The sequence below is a fragment of the Lissotriton vulgaris genome, unplaced genomic scaffold (assembly GCF_964263255.1).
Source record: "Lissotriton vulgaris unplaced genomic scaffold, aLisVul1.2 SCAFFOLD_1120, whole genome shotgun sequence".
NCBI lineage: Eukaryota > Metazoa > Chordata > Amphibia > Caudata > Salamandridae > Lissotriton > Lissotriton vulgaris.
In genome coordinates, this window is record NW_028250926.1 from 29990 (window position 1) to 50591 (window position 20602).

The following is a 20602-nucleotide window of genomic DNA, read 5'->3' on the forward strand; positions in this document are numbered from 1 at the left end:
GATTTTTTACTTCATTTTACAGTAATAGTCTGCAAGAAGCGCCCATCCTCCTGGTGACTACTAAGTCACAGAAATCCAATCAGAGTATTATCGTGCCTTCCAATAGGATGCAAATACTAGGTCGCACTGACGGTCGCCACTGGAGAGCAAGATGTATTGCTAGTGATCCCCCCTTCGCTCCGAGAGTACCATCCACTTTGCATATATAGAGGAAGAATACAGAGATAATCAAATATGATAGCAATGTTAGGCAGATGTGGACTGGCATTTTCCCCCCATTTCCATGGTTTTCAGAGGGACGTACTAGCCATTGGAAGACAGGCTCAATCAGCGGACTCGCGCTGGGATCTAACAAACTCAATTGCAGAAGATTGCACGCGCAGTTCGTGTTTCCATAGCTACCAGTTGGAAGCGTAGCTTCACATGACTTGCGATATTACTCCACATTGAAACTACAATTGCAGATGCACCCTGTGGGCGGTACCTAAAAGCACGAGGACTCATTTGACAGCGTCAGTAAATACTAATTAGTGGGTAGTGAGCAAAAGTGAACCACATGGACCACATGGACCTAGCAAACCTGCCAATGAGCGTCCTCATTTTTAAAACACACATCACCACATACACTGTCACAATCACAAAAAGCCAGCTCCGCTGTGATCAGGTGTTACTGCACACCCTTGAAGCATTCGCCAACCAGGGTGGGAACCCGATGATGAACCATGTCACTGACTAGGATGGTGAGTGAGGGTTCTTTAAAAACACAACGCGGGTTCCAGGGCACACTTGCCACTAAGATTCTAAGAATCTAATCTTCTAACCTTTTGTCTAGTAGGGAGAAATAATTCTTATTTTTTGTATTTACTGATCATCTTGGAAGGTGGATAAGTTTCCATTTTCCTTCTCCCCCTCTCTATTGTTTAGCTATATGCTTAAGTCTTCCCAAGAATTCTTTGGACATTCTCTAGTCCCCTGTGGTTGCTGAAAATACAGACTGTGCCTTGTCTGAGTTAGCACAAACTTGACAATTCCTCCAAAATCTCTCAGTGTCCACATCAATGCCTGGCCACCAATAAGACGACTTCACTCTTCTTTCGAGTTTCACAATCGCAAGAGGTCCCTCATGGTTTAACTCTAGCATTCTTTGCCTCAACCCGTTAGAAGGTATCAGCCTATCACCTCTGAGAATATAACACTCATCACTAAGGAACAATTTATCTTTAATTTACCACAACTTCTTACATTCTTCATGCAACTTGCTCATGTCCGTCCACCCTCAGTGCTAAATTGTTTTACTATCCCTAAGATTTTATCCCCTTCATAACCAGCTTTCAGATCCTCAATCAGTATTGCCACTTTACCTTCCTGACCAGGGCCACCCTGTAATTATCCCACTCCTTACTGATCGCACAATATTAAAGGATACCCGCTTAAACAGTCGGATATTGTGTTCTATTCCCCAGGTAAATATTAACATTGTATGTGAAATCTAACAATCTCAAAGTCATCCTCATTATACGTTGTGTGGCCCTCATTATTCCATTAGATATGAGTACTTTCACCAATAGTTTATGGTTGGTACGGAGTTTGAACCTGTATCAAAAATGGGGGTCTCTAGTTGGCAATGGTTTGCACATTTGTCTAAATAGGGACCCTTGCTTCTAGTCAGGGTAAGGGAGTTATGCCCCTAGACAACTCCTGCTCAACCCCTTGGTAGCTTGGCACGAGCAGACAGGCTTATCTCAGAGGCAGCGTGTAAAGCATTTGTGAAAACATACAGTAACACAGTGAAAACACTACAAATGGACAACACACCAATTAGAAAAATAAGCAAACTTTATCCAAACCAAACAAGAACAAAACAACAAAAATCCAACATACAGCTATTAAGATATGACTTTAAACAGGTAAAAACAGTTCTGTCCCTAGCGAAATATAGATGTGACACTTTCAACACAAAGTTCCTTGGATGAGTCAAAATCATAAGCAAAAACAGCCGCAGGGAAGTTGATGCGTCGGTTCCTTACATGCAGGGAAGGTGATGCGTCAGTTCCTTGCTCCATGGGAGGTGATGCGTTGGTTCCTTCCTGCCACGCAGGGGAGGGGATGCATTGGTTCCTTACTGGAGAGGAGGTGATGCATCTGTTTCTTACTGTGCAAGGAGGTGATGCATTGGTTTCTTACTGCGGCACCACAGTGCGATGTGCCAAGAGTCAGGGAGTCAGGGAAGTGTTGATTCTTGCAGCCGCACACAAGGCCTGCGTCTGAGTCGGACTTTGGTGAGCAGTGCACAAGACTCGGCGTGCAGCGGTTTCTCAAGCCTTAGGCAGGTGCTGCGTTGGTTTCTCCAGCTGCACTGTGGCGATGCGTGGAAATTCTTCACACACAGCGATGTTGCATCGAAAACAGATGCGGATGCATCACACTTCCTCAGTTGCTTCAAGTTTTTTCAGCTCCCAGCAGCATGACAACTTCCAGAGGCCCAACACAGGAACAAGCACCTCTTGGCAGGTCAGAACTCCCAGCAAGGGAGTTCAGGGTAGCTGGTGGTGAAGTCTTTGTATCCCTGAGACTTCAGAACAGAAGGCAACCTCTACTTCAAGCCCTTGGAGATCTTGTTCAAGCAGGATACTCAGCACCCAGCAAAGTCTTTGTCCTCTCCTAGGCAGAAACAGCCATTGCAGGCTAACCCCACACAGCAAAGGAGCAGTACTTCTCCTTCAGTTTCTCCAGCTCTTCTCATTGGCAGAGGTTCCTTTTGAGTCCAGAAGTTATCTAAAGTTCTGTGGTCTGGGCCCTAATATTTATATTGCATTTCACTTTGTTCTCTTGTGGCAGAGAGGCTCTGTGCTCAGTCAAAACTAGTTCTGTCCTCTTTGGCCCATCTTCCCGCCAGGAGGTGGAGACAGCATTGTCCAAGGCAAACCAGGCCTTTTCAGGTGCAGGGAAATCTCCTCCCACTACTCTAAATGCAGCCCATGTCTATTCAGCCCTGCCCTGACTCATCCAGGAAAGGCAGGACACACCTCAATGACCAAGCCCCAGTCGCTCCACAAACCAGGAGAGGCACACAGGATGGCAAAGCAAGAAAATCCCCACTTTCTAAAAGTGGTATTTTCAAACACACAATGTAAAAATCATCTTTACTAAAAGATGCATTTTTATAATCTGAGTTCAGAGATACCAAACTCTACCTTTCTATCTTGTTCCAGTGGGAAATTATACTTATACGATGTTAGAAATAAATTCCCATTCTATCCTATGGGACAGATAGCTTTTCGATACTGAAAGAAAATCACTATATTTCAAAATAAGGACATGTCACACACATTAGTACATAGCATACCTTTCACATACACTGCACCCTGTTCACAGGGGTATACCTTGGGCCTACCTTAGGGGTGACTCGCATGTAATAAAAGGGAAGGTAAGGGCCTGGCGAGTGGGTGCACTAGCCAGGTCGACATGGCGGTAGAGACTGTATGCAGACCCTGCAATGGCAGGTTAGAGACCCCTTTTGAAAGGCTGCTTGTGTGGGTGGCACAATCAGTGCTGCAGGCCCAGTAGCAGCATTTGACTTACAGGCCCTGGGCACTGTACTCGGAACTTAGTAGTAAGTCAAACAAGCCAATCATGGATACACCAATCCATATGTACAATTTACATAGGGAGCACTTGCTTTTTGGCACTGATCAGCAGTGGCAAAGTGCCCAAAACATCTAGACCAGAAAAAAAATAAAACACACTGCAAAAAGGACAGGAGGTAGAGGCAACAAGACAGGGGAATCCACACCAAGCTGCAACCGCATACGTACTGCCTGAATTTCTCCATGGTCCAAACTGCAGCCAACATTTCCTTCTCAATTACTGAGAGATTTTCCCCTGCAGAAGACAATGACTGAGAAGCGTATGCTATAGAACTTTCCACCCCTTTGTTTGAAACTTGGCTAAACACTGCCTCAGGGCCCTTCCCACTGGCATCCAGTGCCACTACACTGCTTGCCCCAACCTCAAACCCTTGCAAAGAAACTGCAGTACTTATGTCATTCTTTGTTTCCTCAAAATCAGCCTGTAATTCATTATTCAAACAGAAATCTTGCCTTACTTTTAGCAGTTGTCTTATCCCATGTGTCTTCATGGCAAAGTTCTGCACGAATTTCAAATAAAATTCCCCAAGGACAAGAAAAGACCTTACCTCTTCATTAGAACTCAGGGTCGGAGCCTTACTGACTGCCTCAAGAATACCCTTCTTGGGCCCAATTCCATCTCTCTCTATCTAATGACATAAATATGTCACTGACCCCAGTGCAAACTTGCATTTTTTTAATACCACAGTCAATTATTTGTCCGCTAACCTCTCCAATACCAATCTCAATCTTGGATCGTGCTCATGCCTGTCTCAGACCATCAACAGTATGTCATCTAGGAAATACGTCACTCCTTCAATGCCCTTAAATGGCCTGTACATTTAGCGCTGAAACACTGCAGCCTCTGATGTGAGGTAAAACGGCATACATATGAACCTGTAACATCCAAAAGGAATGACAAATGACATTTTATTTCTGCTAGATGGATGAAGTTGAACCTGGTGATAGGCCGAGGTCAAATCTATTGTCGAAAACAACTTGACGCCTTTGGGCAGTCACAATAGTTCATCAATCCTGGGGAGAGGAAATTTGTTGAATGCAAATTCAGCTCTCTGAGGTCAATGCATAACCTTAATTGCCCATTAGGTTTGTCAGCTACAACTACATTCTGCACTCTCCACAGGTTTCATGATATCCTTACTTTCCAGCGCATCCAATTCCTCCATAACACCATCCCTCACATTCATCTGTATATTCCTTACTTTGTGACAAGCAGGCAGTGCTCCTTCTTTCAATAGATTTTGCGAACAAATCCACTTAGTTTACCAACTTTACCCAAAAATACACTTGGAAATTGTGCTTTTAGTTCATCTTGCGTGGAAATCACGGGTTCACCCAGTAACATAACATGGTCTCCGCTATTGGAGTCAAAGGCAATACCTAGAGCCCCTTGATCAATCCATCTTAATACTGATGGGCCTTTTTCTGCTACCTACAGTTTCTGCTAGGCTGTCATCCCCTTAAATTAAAAGCTGACTTCCCTGTAACTTACCCTGGGGATGATTTCTCCTGTAAAGGTGACTTGATGCATCCATGGGATTTAAACGGTCCCCCAAAGCTGCTGCAAACTTATCTCCCTGCACAGAATGCTGTACATGGTTTATGGTGAAGCAGAATCTGCTAAGATCTGTATGTTCACGCCACCTATGGATATTGTACATAGGTTTCTTTCTTGACACCAAATTTACATCCGGCACCGCATCTTCAATACTAATGATGCCCTCATCACTCATAGATTTATTCTCTCCTTCTAACTCTTGTTTATTGCCCATTACAAATAATATAGCATCCCTGTTCTTTTTCCTGCAGACTTTAGCAAAAAGGTCCATAATCCTGCGATATGCACAATTACATTTTATAGCTGGTAAATTCTTATCTCTAACAATATGAGCTTTGTTCCCACATCTAAAACATACAGGACGTTTGTCTTCCATATCAGCTTTACTGTTGCCAGACTTTTTCCCAATCATATTTTTGCCACTGCGTCTTTCCATCTTCTTGTCTTTGTCCTTGCTACCTAAAACTGTGCACACTGACTCCCCTTTTGCACCCTTTTTCAGTGCATCTTTAGCGCACCTTCTTGGCTTTTCCTATTTTTTTAACAAGTGCAATAATTTAATTGAGTGGAGCATCTCCACGCACCCATATCTTAATTTGTATACCCTGATTGTTAAAAAGCATCACTATTTGGTCTCTTATAAGATCATCGTTCAAAACCCCAAATTTGCGAGAAATCGCCAGATTCTTGAGTGAAGCTACATAGTCTTCTACCAATTCTGTTTTAGTTTGTCACCTTTGGAAAAAGGTATATCTGTCAATAGCTGAACAAACTGCAGGATGGTAGTGGATATCTAAATCTTCAAGAGCCCCCTCTAGTGCACATCTCCACTAGTAGGTCTCTGTTTTTTTTCTCCATTTAGCCATAGACTCGTAATCACTCAGGACCCAAACTTTGTAGTACTATTTTCTTTTTCCTTGAAGCAGCAAAATCTTCACCATTTTCTTCCTTTATGGCAGATAAGTAATTAATAAAATATTCCTTCCAGTCTGGCCATTTCATTTTAGGTTCACCAGCACGAGAAAGAGATGAAACAGGTGGCGTAAGACCAACATTCTGTTAACTTATCTTAAGGAGTTTTTTTTATCACACTAATATGTCTAATTCTCTTACACTCTCAAAACAAGGTGTGTGTATCACCACAGACGCTCAGACATGCCAACCCTCCTGATTCAGGCGGGAGACTACTGATTTGAAGGCTAGTCTCCCACATCCCGATTCAAGCATCCAGAAACCCGATTCCACATGATGCAGCACGAATTACAGAATGACCTGCTTCGGCTGCTTAAAATAACTCAAAATTGAGCTAAACTCAAAGCTCAAAATGATGTCAGCTCTCCAGCCTTTGTTTTCCTCCCCACCTCCCTGAGGGCTAGATGTAGTTAATTTCCATTTACAGACTCTTAAATACCGAATTTTACCGAATCGGTATTTAAGAGTCTGTAAATGGGAAGGGGGCAGGTTTAGGTAATTCCGAATTTAGGAATACAGAATCAGTAAGATTTGGTATTTACCGATTCAGTAAATACCAAATCGGTATTGCCAATTGATTCCTATGGGCCTTGAAGCCCATAGGAATCAATGGGAAACTAATCCTGCAAGGGTGCATGGGGTGTCACTTTGACACCCTCTAGCACCCCAAGTACAGGCTTGTGTGACATGTGGCACACAGACATGCCCTAAGGGCATGTCTGTGTGTCACATGGCACAGGTGTGCATGCACACCTAAATTAGGTTTGTGTGGTAAAATACCGACTCTTAAGGGCCTGTGGCACTCTTAGGAGTGTCAGCTACATATGGATTTGCCGATTTGGTAAATATACCGATTCGGTATTTTACCGAATCGGTATATTTACCGAATCGGTGAAATTACGGAATCGGTAAAATTACCGATTCGGTAGGCCCCCTACATCTGAAAAGCCTAATACCGGTCGGAAACGGCTGAAATCGTCCGTTTCCTACCGGTAATAGGGCTCCTACATCTGGTCCTTAGTTGTGAATATAGCCTGAGCCTGCCCAAAAGCTATTGGTTTAGAAGTAAGCTTGGGCGGGCCCAGGGTTCAGGACTCCGGAAACAAATGTATTTTCCTGTCTCCAAGTCCTACGCCCTCTGTAATAGTTTTTCAGCACTGCAGGCATCTCTCCTGAGGCTGAGAGTGAGGCTCGAAGTACTGCATTGCCGGTAACCTGTTCCTGCATGCCAGTGCACAATATTATTGTCAAGTGCCCTCTGCCTGCTGTAGCGTGCTCCTGACACAGGTTTAATAAAGGTAAGAAAAGTAAACATTTAGTGAAACCGAGAAACAGCCCTTGGAGAAAAACTGTGTTTTAAGCTCTGTATTTTGTTTGTGCATTGTGTAAAGCTACCAAAATGTAAATGTTGGTGCCAGTCTTCATTCACACAGGCTTTAATATCCCTCTCGAAAAATTATCTCAAACACAAAAGCTTAATGCTTTGGCCTTAATTCTCGGAGAGGGAGATAGGAGCATGTGACAGGAATCAACATTTTTTGTAGTTTTACATATTATAAGTGCAGCTAAAAACAGAGTCTAAACTCTGTTTTTGTTAGTGCCAAAAATGAAATACTGATTTTCCCTATACTCATGATCTGGTGTTAGGGCCAGAGTTGCAGACTTGGAACTGTAAAACCAGGTTCAAGTCCTGGAGTTGGCTCATCATCCTGTGATTCTGGGTAAATAACTTAATCTCCCTATATACAGTGAGTGGTGACATTGTGTAATGTAATTGGTGCTCATGTAAAGCACTCCAGTATCTGTAGGTCGGTTCTGCTATATGAAAAATAAACAACAAGGTAAAAACAAAGCATTAATATAAGTAAAGACAAACAGATACCTGTTTAGTATCTGATGTGTAAATAGCTTGTCCGCTTAAATTGTGATCTTAGACAAATACTTTATTTCACCCGAATTTCTTGTGAGAGGCTGGCCTGGTACATAATATCCACTTATGTGAGTGGGCCCATTGCACCAGCCCAGACAACCCCATACAGTGGTTTTAGAGGTCTTAGACAACCTTAGAAAGCTCTCTAAGTAGTAGCTGTGGAGAGCAGCCATAAGGCTTAGTTTAAAGCAGAAAGGGCCGGACAGGCAACCGAAACCGGCCCTGGCAAAGTGCTCGGCCGCCCCCCATCCCCTAGGGGAGAGGGGATTGGGGGTGCAACCTCGCTCTTTGCCATGGCGGGTTTTCAGCCGTTTTTATTACAGGGCCGTTTTTGCAGCTGTTACAAAAACAGCCCCCAGGGACTTAAAACCTGCCCCCACCCATGCCGCCCACCGGATTGTCCGGTGCCCGCAACGGCCAGTCTGGGCCTGAAAGCAGCTTGTTTTACCAGTATGCGATCTTATAGGTATAGATTGGATAAAAAAAAATGAACCACACAATGTACTTATAAAAATATGTATTTATTACACAGTACTCTCTAATACACACAGATATCTCCTACCCGGAGATAAATACAATGCACACAACACTTACCGAAGAAATTATGTAAGAAGCACAGAATACACAGAGGGCCCCAGGCCAAGACCAAACCATATATTAAGAAAGTGGTATAAGAATCACGACTCGACTTGAGACACAGTCAAGAGGACATACAATTGATGAGAATCACCCAAGGTGAGTAGATAGGGATCCCATGGAGAGCGTGTGCGAATACAACTGCGATGTCCGTACAATTCAATTTGTAAGTCGCTGTTGCAATTTTAAAGAAAAAGGACCCTTCCCAGTGGACCCTGAAGTAACCCTGTGGAAGACAGAATGTTGGAGAGCCAACCCACCCGTGGATACCCTAGTACCCACGTTACCTACACCAGGGATGTCGGGTGCATAGGGGTGAAGTGGTGTCGGAAACCGCAGTCGAACACATGGAGGACTTTAGGAAAGTGCTGCTGCTGGAAGAGGAGAAAGTGTCCGTTGGAATCCAAAGGTGTTTTCTGGAAGTGAATAACCTGCAAGTAGAGGGGACAGAGTCTATGTCTCTCAGGGTTGAACTGGAGTCGTGGAAGACGAATGCCCTCCGATATCGTGCATTGCAGGAGAGTCGACGGGGACCTTAATTCTACAACTGTGAGAACCAGGTAATGCTGAAGATGACCAGGATCCATGCACAAGCTGTCCCACGTTAGATACCGGAAGCTGAGGGTTCGCTGTCGGCTGGGAGCACCAACAAGCTTTGGCAGGTGCAAGGGACGTGGAGATTGATGAAGGAGTAGTGTCAAGATCAGCAAGGTCCAGGGGGATCACCACAAACAGGGGAGTCAGGGTAGGCACGGAGAAACCAGGGGAGCCCAAAGAAGTTATAGTTGACCCTCAACAGGACCCACAGGCAGGAGGCACAAGAGGACCTCGAGCAGCTCACCAAAAGATGCAGGTCACAGTGTAAGCAATGCGATGTGGACGAGGATTTCTGCCCACTGGAGGTGCTGGAGGTAGGAGCTACTCGGAGCTGGAAGAACTTGGAGGAACAACGCCAACAAGTCTTTGCAACTGCAAGTTGATGCGGTGCACAGGGTATCAGCCCCTGTTTAGGTCAGGCGTTTTTGTCCACTTTATATTGATTGGATAATACAGTAATAATGTTTGAGCATGAGCTGGAAGCGATCAGATCACACACCTCCAAGGCGAGAAAAAAAAAGAAGTACAATTGTACATTCAAAGAAACATGGCAAAAAGAATTTCCTTTCATTTTGAAATCTAGAAATGGGCCAGGCAGTGAATTTTATGAAATGTGTACGTCAGATTTCAGCATTACCCTTGGTGGCAGGAATGATGTATTAAAGGATGCCAATACACCAAACCACAAAAATTGTGAACTGTCACAGACTCAGACTAGAAAAATGACTGCTTGAGTGGGAGGCCCGGCAGCAGAGGATATTGATGCAAAGGTGATAAAAGCTGAAGTTATGTTTATTGGCTTCCTAATAGAACATAATATACCCCTAGCAGTCTCTGATCACGCCGGTTCACTATTCAAAATAACGTTTCCTGATTCAAAAATAGCTGCAAAATTCTCCTGTGGAAGGACAAAAGCCAGTCATATAGTTAATGAAGCTATAGCCCCATACAGTGTTGATGAGGTAAAAAAGGCTCTGGAGAAGAAAGCGTGGTATGGCCTAGCAACTAATGGAAGTAATGATGGAAATTATAAATATCTTCTTATATTAGTGCACCATGAAGATCCAAATATAGGGCACATAGTCACATCATTGCTTGACATGCCTTCTATTGTTGCAGGAGATGCCCAGACCGTGTTTGACACTTCCAACCATGTTATCAGAGAAAAAAATCTTAGTTGGAACAACTGTGCAACATATTCCTCTGATAACACTAATTGCATTAACGGTAAGCACAACAGTCTACTCAGTAAAATCAGGAGTGAACAAAAGGATGAGAAACAAAAGGTATATGGTGTTGGTTGTCCTTATAATTTGTCATTTGAGTGCACAAAAAGCTTCCAAAGCACTGTCTGTCAAAGTTGATGATATGCTCCTAGACATAGGTTACCACTGTGAAAAAAGTGTGAAGCGCAAAGGTATACTCAGAGAGTATATGAAATTTACTGAGACAGAAGTCAGGAAAGGGATTAAACATGCCAGTACTAGGTGGCTAAGCTTGGGAAAGTCTGTAGAGAGAACACTAAAGCAATGGGACTCACTAAAGTCTTACTTCCTTAAAAACTTTGATGAGGATTCTGAAGGCAATAAGAAAAAGAGAAAATCTGGTGATGGAGTCTATGACTTGTAAAACAGTTCAGAAAACCAATGACAAAACGTTATTTCTTGTTTTTTTAGGCTGTGCTTCCAACTTTTGATTGTTTCAATGCATTACTTCAAAGTGAAGCCCCAATGATACATGTTCTCCACTCTTCAGCAATGCATCTTTTCAAAACTTTGATGGCCAACTTTATAAAACGTCAAGTTATGGCTATAGCTTCAGATTTTCTACAAATTGACATTGAAAACCCAGGCAATTACTTGCCACTAAATGAAATTTACATTGGCCTCATGACCAATCAGGAGGCCAGGAAAGAGGATCTTCTGGGTTCAGCAGCATACAACACATTTCTGAATAAAGCAAAGAATGTTCACATAAATGCTGTAAAATATATGATAAAGTAAATGCCTGCATTAAAGGATGACATCCTCATGTCTCTCACATTCTTGAACCCTGATACCAGACTACAAGCTGAAAATCTAATATCGCGATTTCCAGAAGTATTTGAAGCAGAAGAGTTAGAAAGTCTTCATCAACAATTTCAGCAATATCAGTGCATGGCAGACAGCGATATACCGGAATGTGAAAGAATTGATGAGGTTTGGGAGAGTCTTTCCAAATTAAACAATGATGTTACTAAGCTACCTTTATCTCCAAGCCTTGTAAAACTGGCAAAGTTTATTTTACTATTGCCGCATAGCAATGCCTATTGTGAAGGAATATTTAGTACAGTTAGGAAAATCTGTTCGGATTAAAGGCACAACCTAGGCAAGGACACCAAAGGGGGTCATGCATTGACCTCTGTTTACGCTGAACTGACAGGAACAAGAAACACCTTCGTTGGAATCCTAGTCTCAAAACTGAATGTCTTCAAGTCACAAAAAGCTGCCAGTTATCAGTGTCAGCCACCAAAACCTCTTTTGCAGGCAGCAAAAAAAGCCATATGCACAGGCCTCACTAGTATATCTTAGAACTCTATTAAAATAGTTCCTGTCTAAGGAAATGTATATTACGTGAGAAGTTGTCCCAGCGATATGATACACTGATGAATGTCACTCTGCTTGGTGCTCTAATAGTTTGAACCACATTGTTGCTTGAAAGTGTGCATTTCTGAAACCTTAATAAAATGTTATTGCAAACAAATTGTTGCTTTCATGTCCTTTATTTTGATGACAGAAGAAGAAACAGAGCCAAAGGTTTAGTATGCCTACTCCTTTTATTATGTAGATTCCTCTCCATCCCATTTGTTCTTCTACATTTTGGGGAGCTCGTCTCCACCCAAGCTGTCCTGTTTTTATCCTGCAGTGGAGTTCCCTTTGTTACCCTTGCCACCGGTCTTTCCCCACCCCCACACAGGTACAGTGTTCAATGTCCTGTCTGTGGACTTGAGAGAACCCTGTCCTGCAGGGTCTTAATGTCTCTGGACCATAACATTTTCTTTCAGTTCATATTACTAAATGTCACTAAAGCAGAAAACAGTGACATAAATAATACATCTGCTTTGTAAGAACCGTATTGTCTCTGCTGCAATTTATTATACCACTCTCATCTTTACCACCCTCTAGCTTTGTTACCAGCTCACCTCCCAAGTCTTCACCCAGACTAGAACATTCTGTTACCCCAGATTTTCACAAAATTTTAACTAAAATATATTAGTGCACTGTGCAAAACAAGAGTATCTGCTCTAATGTACTCTCTCCATCTCATCTCCATCACCAGCTCTTCTTCCAGGTATACAGAGTTGTACTTTAGTGCTACAAACTGTCACAGATATTGTCTCAGATTTCAACAAGAACACAACTAGTGTACTGTGGGCAAAAGCACCTCTTTGTAATTTGATGCCTTCTTCATTACCCCCTTGTATTTGTCACAGTCTTTTCTTCCAGGTGTATTGGCTTATAGTTTCTCTCATTATGTTGACTTGTCATGCATTTATGAAATTAATACATATGACTCTCTTCCTGGCTGGAAGTAAGCATGCTACATTCTACTTACAGGTGTATGTATGACCTATTTCTATAAAGCAGAAGTCATTTCTTGAAGATGGTAAAAAACATCTCTCCCAGTTACTCCTGTGACCTATTTCATGTTACGCATTATTCAGGTTATTCACCCACGCATATTTCTTCCTCTTATCGAAGTGGAAATGTTGGCATGTATACATAATAGTTCACAATCTTATAGAGGTGTGCGAATCACCACAGAAGTACACACAACAGTCCGTAACTTAGAGGTGTGCCTATCACCTGGAGAAGCATCCATTATATTGTATAGGTGTTGGATGTGCCTGTCACCATGGTGAACCAAATTTTCAAGCAAAATTACTATTAAGTTATGATATCAGGATGTGCTTGTCACCTGGATACTAGTATACAAATATATTAGCCTCCAAACTGTAGTCCAGGGTGTGTGAATAACTGTGCAGTGCCTGGCCTCAAAATGGCGCAGGCGTCAGCGTGTACCTTATGTCACACTCGATAGCCGGTGACGCCTGTTCAGTGACTTATACAGCAGTCATGCACTGCCTCAGCCTTCTGACGCTCTCACTGGTCTTGTGCTCTCCACAACCAGCACCATGGGTAAGACCGAGCGCAGGCAGATCCTTTTCAGTGCTTGCGCTCACCTAAATCTTCTGTTCCTGAGCCTTTGCCGTGTCGCAGCCTCTTCAACGCTCTGCACAACCGTTGCTAGTCTTGTGCGACTCCCTCAACCTCGAGGAGTCTGAAGAAAATCTGCTGCAACACCCATAGGATAGTGGCAACTCAGATTTGCTTGCTCTCCCCTGTGTATGCGCCGATGGTCCACGTGGATCAGTATCCCAAAATCATCTCCAAATTGTAAGGATAACTCGTACATATGGAGGTGAGACGGCGGAATATTGGAGAGCAAGCAAATGATAAACGACACCTCTGGTATCTCCTTCCAGCTGTCACCAACCGCTCCCACATGATCTAACATTCTAGAACTTGTGGCATGAGGTTACCAAGATACAGGTAACCTAGATACCACAGTGCTTCATGGGTTAGTTGTAAGTCAATGTTAGAATTGTACTAATAATCTAGAACTATAGAATTGTATTATGTAGTGAGCATTCTCCTTGCTGGCAGTTCTGCTTGAAGACCATTCGTGTTGGTGCCTGCTGCGTAGGGGCTGGAAATAAAGAATCCTGCTTCATCTTACTGGAGTTGTGTCATTTGGAGATACACCACACAGGAGCCCGAGGGGCTTGACTCCCCTAGGTTCTAAAGTCTTTTTTTCCACAGCTTTTGCTGTGAATGTTCTAAAGCTAACAGCACATGCAGGGTCACCGCTGTTAGCTGTTGAACATTTACAGCAGGAGCTGGGAATGGGGACTGAAGTCAGCCCCTGGTTCTCGCCAGCTTGGCTGAACTGCTTTATGTAGTTCAGCCAAGCCAGGAAACCCCAGGAGCTGAGCAGAATTTACCCCACCCTCCTCCTGAAGTCCCAGTGGCAATGTGCAGGAGGAGAAAAGAGTGAAGGCTGTCTGTGTCCTCCTGTACGACCTCTGCCTTTCACTTTCTTCTAAATAAATAATATATTTTTAAGTGGCAGGTTATAGAGAAAGGCAGAGGCTGTGTATTAGAACATTGAAATGTTGAGTGCAGTGGGCCTATTCCAGTTTATATAGGCTGCTGCTCCGTTGTCTTCAATGGAGCTCTCAACATTCCAATGTTCTCATAGGAGTTGAGAAAGAGATGGAAGGACACTAGAAGTGGCTGGAAGGAGATTAAATGGCACCAGAAAGAGCTGGACAGAAAAATAGAGAGTAAATTGAATTGGGAGGAAAATTGACTCTAACACTATACAGCACTATCAGGAGAAGGGAGTGCCCAAGAGTAGGGAAGAGGGGAGGAGCGGAGATTTGGGCTCAAGATGAGAAGTTACTAAAAGTAATTGGATTTGGATGAAAAAGAGCAGTGAAACAGACAGAAAGGAGCATGGATGTTGATAGGAAGGGGGCATAGGGGAATTAGGATAAATGTACGGATAATTGGGGAGACTTTATGGAGCTGGAGCAAGTTGGGAAGGGGCTGGGAAGAGGTGTTAAACAATGGGACAGGATTTGCGATGTAATTTGGTTTGCTAGCATGTTGTCTTCTGCTTTCAGATGTCACAATGTCACGATCATCACTATTATTAGGTCGAGCATTCAAGACCTCTTGTGTATACTTTAGTATATACTTATATGTGTATGTACTTTGTAGGCTCTGGAGATCAGCCCTAGGACTTGTCTGCTTCCGCTTAGGGGCTTTGTTTTCTGTTCAACTGCCTCTATTTAACTGTCTTGGTAGGATATGACCAGTAGAGGTCAGTAAAATATCAGAATTGCTTTCTGCTGAGTGACTTTCTTTTTTTTATTCCTCTGGCAACTGCCTCTATTTAACTTTTTTGATAGAAAACGAACAGCAGAGGTCAGTAAAATACCAGAATCACTTTCGCATTCTCTAGATTCCAGTCCATAGAAATTATCTTCCACGAGCACCCATAGACCATAATATTTTTTTCAAATCCTGTATTTTCAGTGATATGACCATTGAAGGCCCTGATTTCATGTTAAAAACAGAGCTTTGAACTATACCATTTCCCTCTGAAAGGCAATATTTCTCTCCATGTGTTCCCATACCTAGCATGTCACACAGTTTGGTGCTTATTTTCTCTCCATGTTAAAGAACAGTAGATGTTTCAGCACACAGGCTAATGTACTGAATTGCTAAATACATATAAGGTCCCAAAGGCGAGACTGATTGCATTGCAAATGCTTGTTCCTTTTCTGTTTACAGGATTCCTCAGGGACCTCACTGGGGGCTTCACGGTCTCATTCATTGTCTTTGCGGCATTCACGCTAGCTGGGAGTGGCATTATGATGTGCAGCCCCTCGTTCTTCACAAGAACCCCATTGCCTTGCCAAATGAAGAAGAACAGTGAGTTGCCACATACTGAAGAGGAACCTCCGGCGCCCAGTACTATGATGAGACTTTCATCCATGGACTAATCTCTGGACAGCTCAAAGAACAACGGACTGTATTCTGTGTCCAGTTAGTGATTATCATCTTTGAAAATCACAACATGGCCTTGGTGTGCAATATCAGAAATGGTCTCTCTTTTCCACTTTGGACAAAAGTGGTTTAGAGGGTGTGAGAGTACCAGGGATTGTTTATCCATCTTTTCCATTTTCAGGTGTGCTAAAATGTAGGAAGCATAGACACTTGCTCTTGCTATAACATGTATGATGACTAACATACAGAGCTCAAGACCCCTTTAAAATATTATCATGACAGTCATCTTCAGCCAGAGCTTTGTACTGGTGATGAGACAGGAGCAGCACCAGCCAAGATTTCCATCCCCTTCTAAGGGAGACTGGTTAACAGGGGACATGAGCCTCGGTGGCAATCGCCTTACTGCCATGGTGTATCATGATCACTGTGGAAGAGTGCATCTTCAACAAAATCAAACCACTGAGCAACCATAGAATGCTAGGAGCTGCCACATAAACTGTATCTTCATAGCCACATGTTTTCACTTGAGTGCACATAACTTGGCTCCAGCTCTGTACTTCTTCTGCAAGAGCAACAAAGATAACCTGTCCTACAATTTTCATGAAAGTCTCAGCGTCAGATCTAGATTTGATTTCTACTGAATAGATGTTTGCGCTCACATAGAGTTGTATTACCACATGCATCAAAGTATTTTGGATTCGCAAACGGTGCGATTCCTTAAAATCGGCCGTTTGCGATTCCAAAATAGCTTTTTGGAATGCATCATTCAATTTTAGAATTTGCATCATTTTTGCGATTTCTAAAATTGCATTTGCTTTTAAGAAATCGCAAATATGCGATTTCTTAAAAGCAATGCATGAATATTTTTCAAATTGCGAATTCGCAATTAGGGGGTTAAATTTACCGAGTGGTTGAACCACTCGGTAAATTTGGAAAAAGGTTTAAAAATGCTTAAAAATGCTTTTTTTAAGCAGTCATGTTACGGACACACATGTCCTTAGGACATGTGTGTGTGTAACATGATGCGAAAAATACATTTCAGGGGTGCAGGGGCACCCATGAAATGCATTAACAAATTGCGATTTTCAAAATGAAAATCGCAATTTGTTAAAGCCTTCCCATTGATCCCTATGGGCCTTTTGGCCCATAGGAAACAATGGGAAGTGCGAATTCGCACTTTGGAATTCGCATAATATTTGAGAATCGGTAAAAATTGCGATTTTTACCGATTCTCAAATATTTTGCAAAAATGTACATGCATCCCATTTTGCATTTCCTAATTTGCGATTCCCTAAAAATCGCAAATTAGGAAGTGCAAAATGAAACAATGATGCATGTGGGGGGTAGTCTTTAATGGTAAAAGATAGTGTTCAGTCTCAGTGTATTGTAATTAAAAGACATGGCATTCAGGGCATGCTGAGGACTGAAATTAGCAGAATCTTCCACCAATGTTCTTTGAGTGGAATAATGGCAGTGCCTCGTCTGAAATTGTGTGGGATGCAGTTAAGGCTAGTTTCAGAGGTGAAACTATGAGTTATACCCTTAAGAGGAAGAAACAGCAGTCTAAATTAATTAGGATACTTTCTGACACTTTGACCTAACTCGAAAAAGAACTAACAACCATAATATTAGATTATGAAAGATACTAACACTAACATTTCTTCCTAAATTGAAAAAAATCACAAACTTACACAAAAGTGTAAGCTTACCTTTGTGAACCAGACGACCCTGGGTCTCATTTATGAAAAGTGACGCATCGCTGCGTGAAAACAGCAATGTGTCACTTTTCATTGCGGCCCTCCTTGCGACACCAATGTTTACAGTATGATGCATCGTTGCGCAAGGAGTTACAGATGCGTCAGTATTTCTGACGTATCTGTATGGCGCAAAAGTGACGCATTGCTGGAGTGTGTCACAAACGTGACGCAACTCCAGCAATGTGTACTGTCACATGGGGCAAGCCCCATGTGAAAGGGCCTGCGTCAATCTTATGCCTGCTGTGAGGCAGGTGTGCATACATTATACCTGGTGCAGGTATAATGTGGCGCAGGGGTTTACAAAGTGACGCATCTACCTAGATGCGTCACTTTGTAAATATGGTGCAACAAGGCACATTTTTTACGCTGCTGGTGCGTCACAAAAAGTGACGCACCGGCTGCGTAAAAGTGACGCAAGAGCTCATAAATGAGGCCCCCGTGCTTAGAGGATTTACATCTAGGCTACTGGCATATGCAGGTGATGTGGCAATAATGACCATGAATCCAGAAACCGTGATGCGTGAAATTGAGTTGGACGCTTCTCTTTGTGGGAGAGTTTCTAGCTATCTCATAAGTGGCATGGGAGACACAGATAGTTTCCAATCATAACTACAATTTTACAGACAATAGAAAGACCCACTGTGGCACATACCTTGGAGATAAAATTACTGCTTCAGCAGGACAGACTGTCCCACTAAATTACAATTCTCTATTAAGAAAGTTGACAACTGATTTGAAATAGATGAACAAACTACTTGTTACAATCATTGGGCACTGTAATACAATAAAGATTGCACTACCCATAATACTGTTTTTGTTTAGGGAGATAGAATTAGAAATAGGCATAAAGGGTCTGATTACGAGATTGGCGGTGCGGGAGTGGAACGCCACGCTGGCCGCCCGCTCTCACACGCCAAAACAATTGTGCACTGCCAGACAGATTACGAGTTTCCTTGTGTCTGGTGGGATTTTTTTTGGTCTTATGGCAGTGCCTCTGAAAATGGGCACCACAATGGGAATGCCAAAAACAGTTCCTGCACAGCATCAACTTTAAAGTCCATGACATGCAGGAACTGGGGTGCATGCATACAGGGGAGCACATATTGTGGCCTATGCTTATGTTCAAAAGGGACTCCTCTGTTTCAGGACTGACAGCCTTTTCATGGAGTAAAGACTAAAGACCTCCATAGCACCGCTGGGGGTCCTGAAACTTGTAATATGCTTGCCGGTGCTGCAGCTGCTAAGCCACTGACCACATCATCGCCATCAGGGAATGGCAGTCCCCTGCCAGTTGCGGCGATGCAGTGTGTAATCCATCGGCCTGAATAGCTAGTGTTATCATTTATAGAAGTTTGTATGAATTATGTATGAATTCTGTAAGGTTTGAATGTATTTATCTGCCTTTGTAATATTTCTCAGAAAATACTAAAACAATAAAAAAGGTATTGAACCCCTGCTGAGAAGTGCTGTAATTTTCCCTTTGATATTAATGAAGTGCATGTACTCTGTATCTGCTAATTTAATGTGCTGCTGTTTTGGTGTAGGAGCAAAGGACTCATGGGTGGGACTGGAGAGTGGGTAACTCAAGAGCATCTGGAATCTTCTGTGGTGTGTGGATAAGCCCCCGAGTTGTGAGTTCTTGTAGGTTCCATTCTTGAAAGACTTTCAATAGGAGGGGGAGGCGTCCAAACCCCCAATGTTCAAGGTGTGGCGCTACTGAAATAGACCGTAAAGGTTTCCACTAAAACAAGGTTCGTTATGTCCCCTAGACTGTCCAGTGATGGCCAGACCTCCAGCTAGCCAATCCATGCCACTGCCTCCAGACTGGGAAGGCAGAAGAGATGTATCGCACAGTGTCATGGTAGATAGTTGCAGAGTGCCACAGCTTTCTTCCTATAGACATATACATGGGGAGATACATATTGCTTAGGAGGTGAAGATTGTATGGTTTGTTGGGCCCAGAGCTCAAGTTGGGGAACTTAAATTAAGTTGTGTACTGGAACAGAGTCTGGGGCTCATTGAGGTAGATTGTGTAGATCGGGGGCACAGATCCCGGCAGGAGATTAAAAGAGTTCCTCGCTCTGAATCTAATGGCCACGCCCAGGAGTGGAAGAGAGGCCCTTTGGAAAGCAGATGGACTCTGCTCTGTACGCTGGATCCTTGACAGAGGTCTGTAAATGCCACAGATGAAGGCGGAGGGGTATAGTCCTCACCCGAGGAGGGCTCAGCTGTGCTTTGATATCCATGCGTGTCTGGAGTGTCGAGTGCACAATATGACACCTGCTTTGGTGTTTTGCGCTTTGTGTTTATGTGGCATTACTGTGCCAGCTGTGCATCACATCTGGCTGCCTTAGCCACATCATTCATAGGAGGTAGGCATTTATGGCGTGGTGGGGTAGATTGTTTGCAGATCAGCATGCCAGTGTGAACACGAGGCACTCCTTTCAACACGTACCAGGTTAGAAGGCTCCAGCTAGCTTTTGGGGTTACAAGTATTTAAGTACATTGCTGGTGATTGGTACGCATTTCTTCAGGTGTCGCACAGTGGTTGTACAATTAGCTCTGATTGTCTTCCACGCCTGAGGTCAGTTCTGTCCTACAGAAGTTTCTACTGACAGCAGAATGTTTGCTAGCCCCAGAGTTTGCTGCTGCTCGTTTCTGAGGCATCTGACCCGGCTCATGTGATTGACTGCCATGTTTAGCTGCCCAGTACTTACGCTTTCCTTTCCTGAGAGCCCCCAGGCATGGACCGCTTAGCTCTGATATTGGCATCCTGTTCAACAGACTCCCTATGCATCACTGGGGGTTAATGCCCACGTGGCTAGGATGGCAACCATGGCAAGGATGTGCTCAGTGGCTATGTCTGCAGCAGACAGCAGGCCCGCCCG

The 20602-nt window shown here is 43.3% G+C and overlaps 1 protein-coding gene across 1 annotated transcript in view; it reads left to right on the plus strand.

The window, feature by feature from the left end:
- LOC147663076 (monocarboxylate transporter 13-like) overlaps positions 1–19174 on the plus strand; it is a 31609-nt gene extending 12435 nt beyond the window's left edge. The window contains exons 2-4 of the mRNA XM_086950695.1: positions 15742–16624; positions 17305–17689; positions 18161–19174. Coding sequence (XP_086806821.1) covers positions 15742–15953 — 212 coding nt within the window. The 3' untranslated portion in view covers positions 15954–16624; positions 17305–17689; positions 18161–19174. The remainder of the gene's footprint in view (positions 1–15741; positions 16625–17304; positions 17690–18160) is intronic.
- The last annotated feature ends 1428 nt before the right edge of the window (positions 19175–20602 follow it).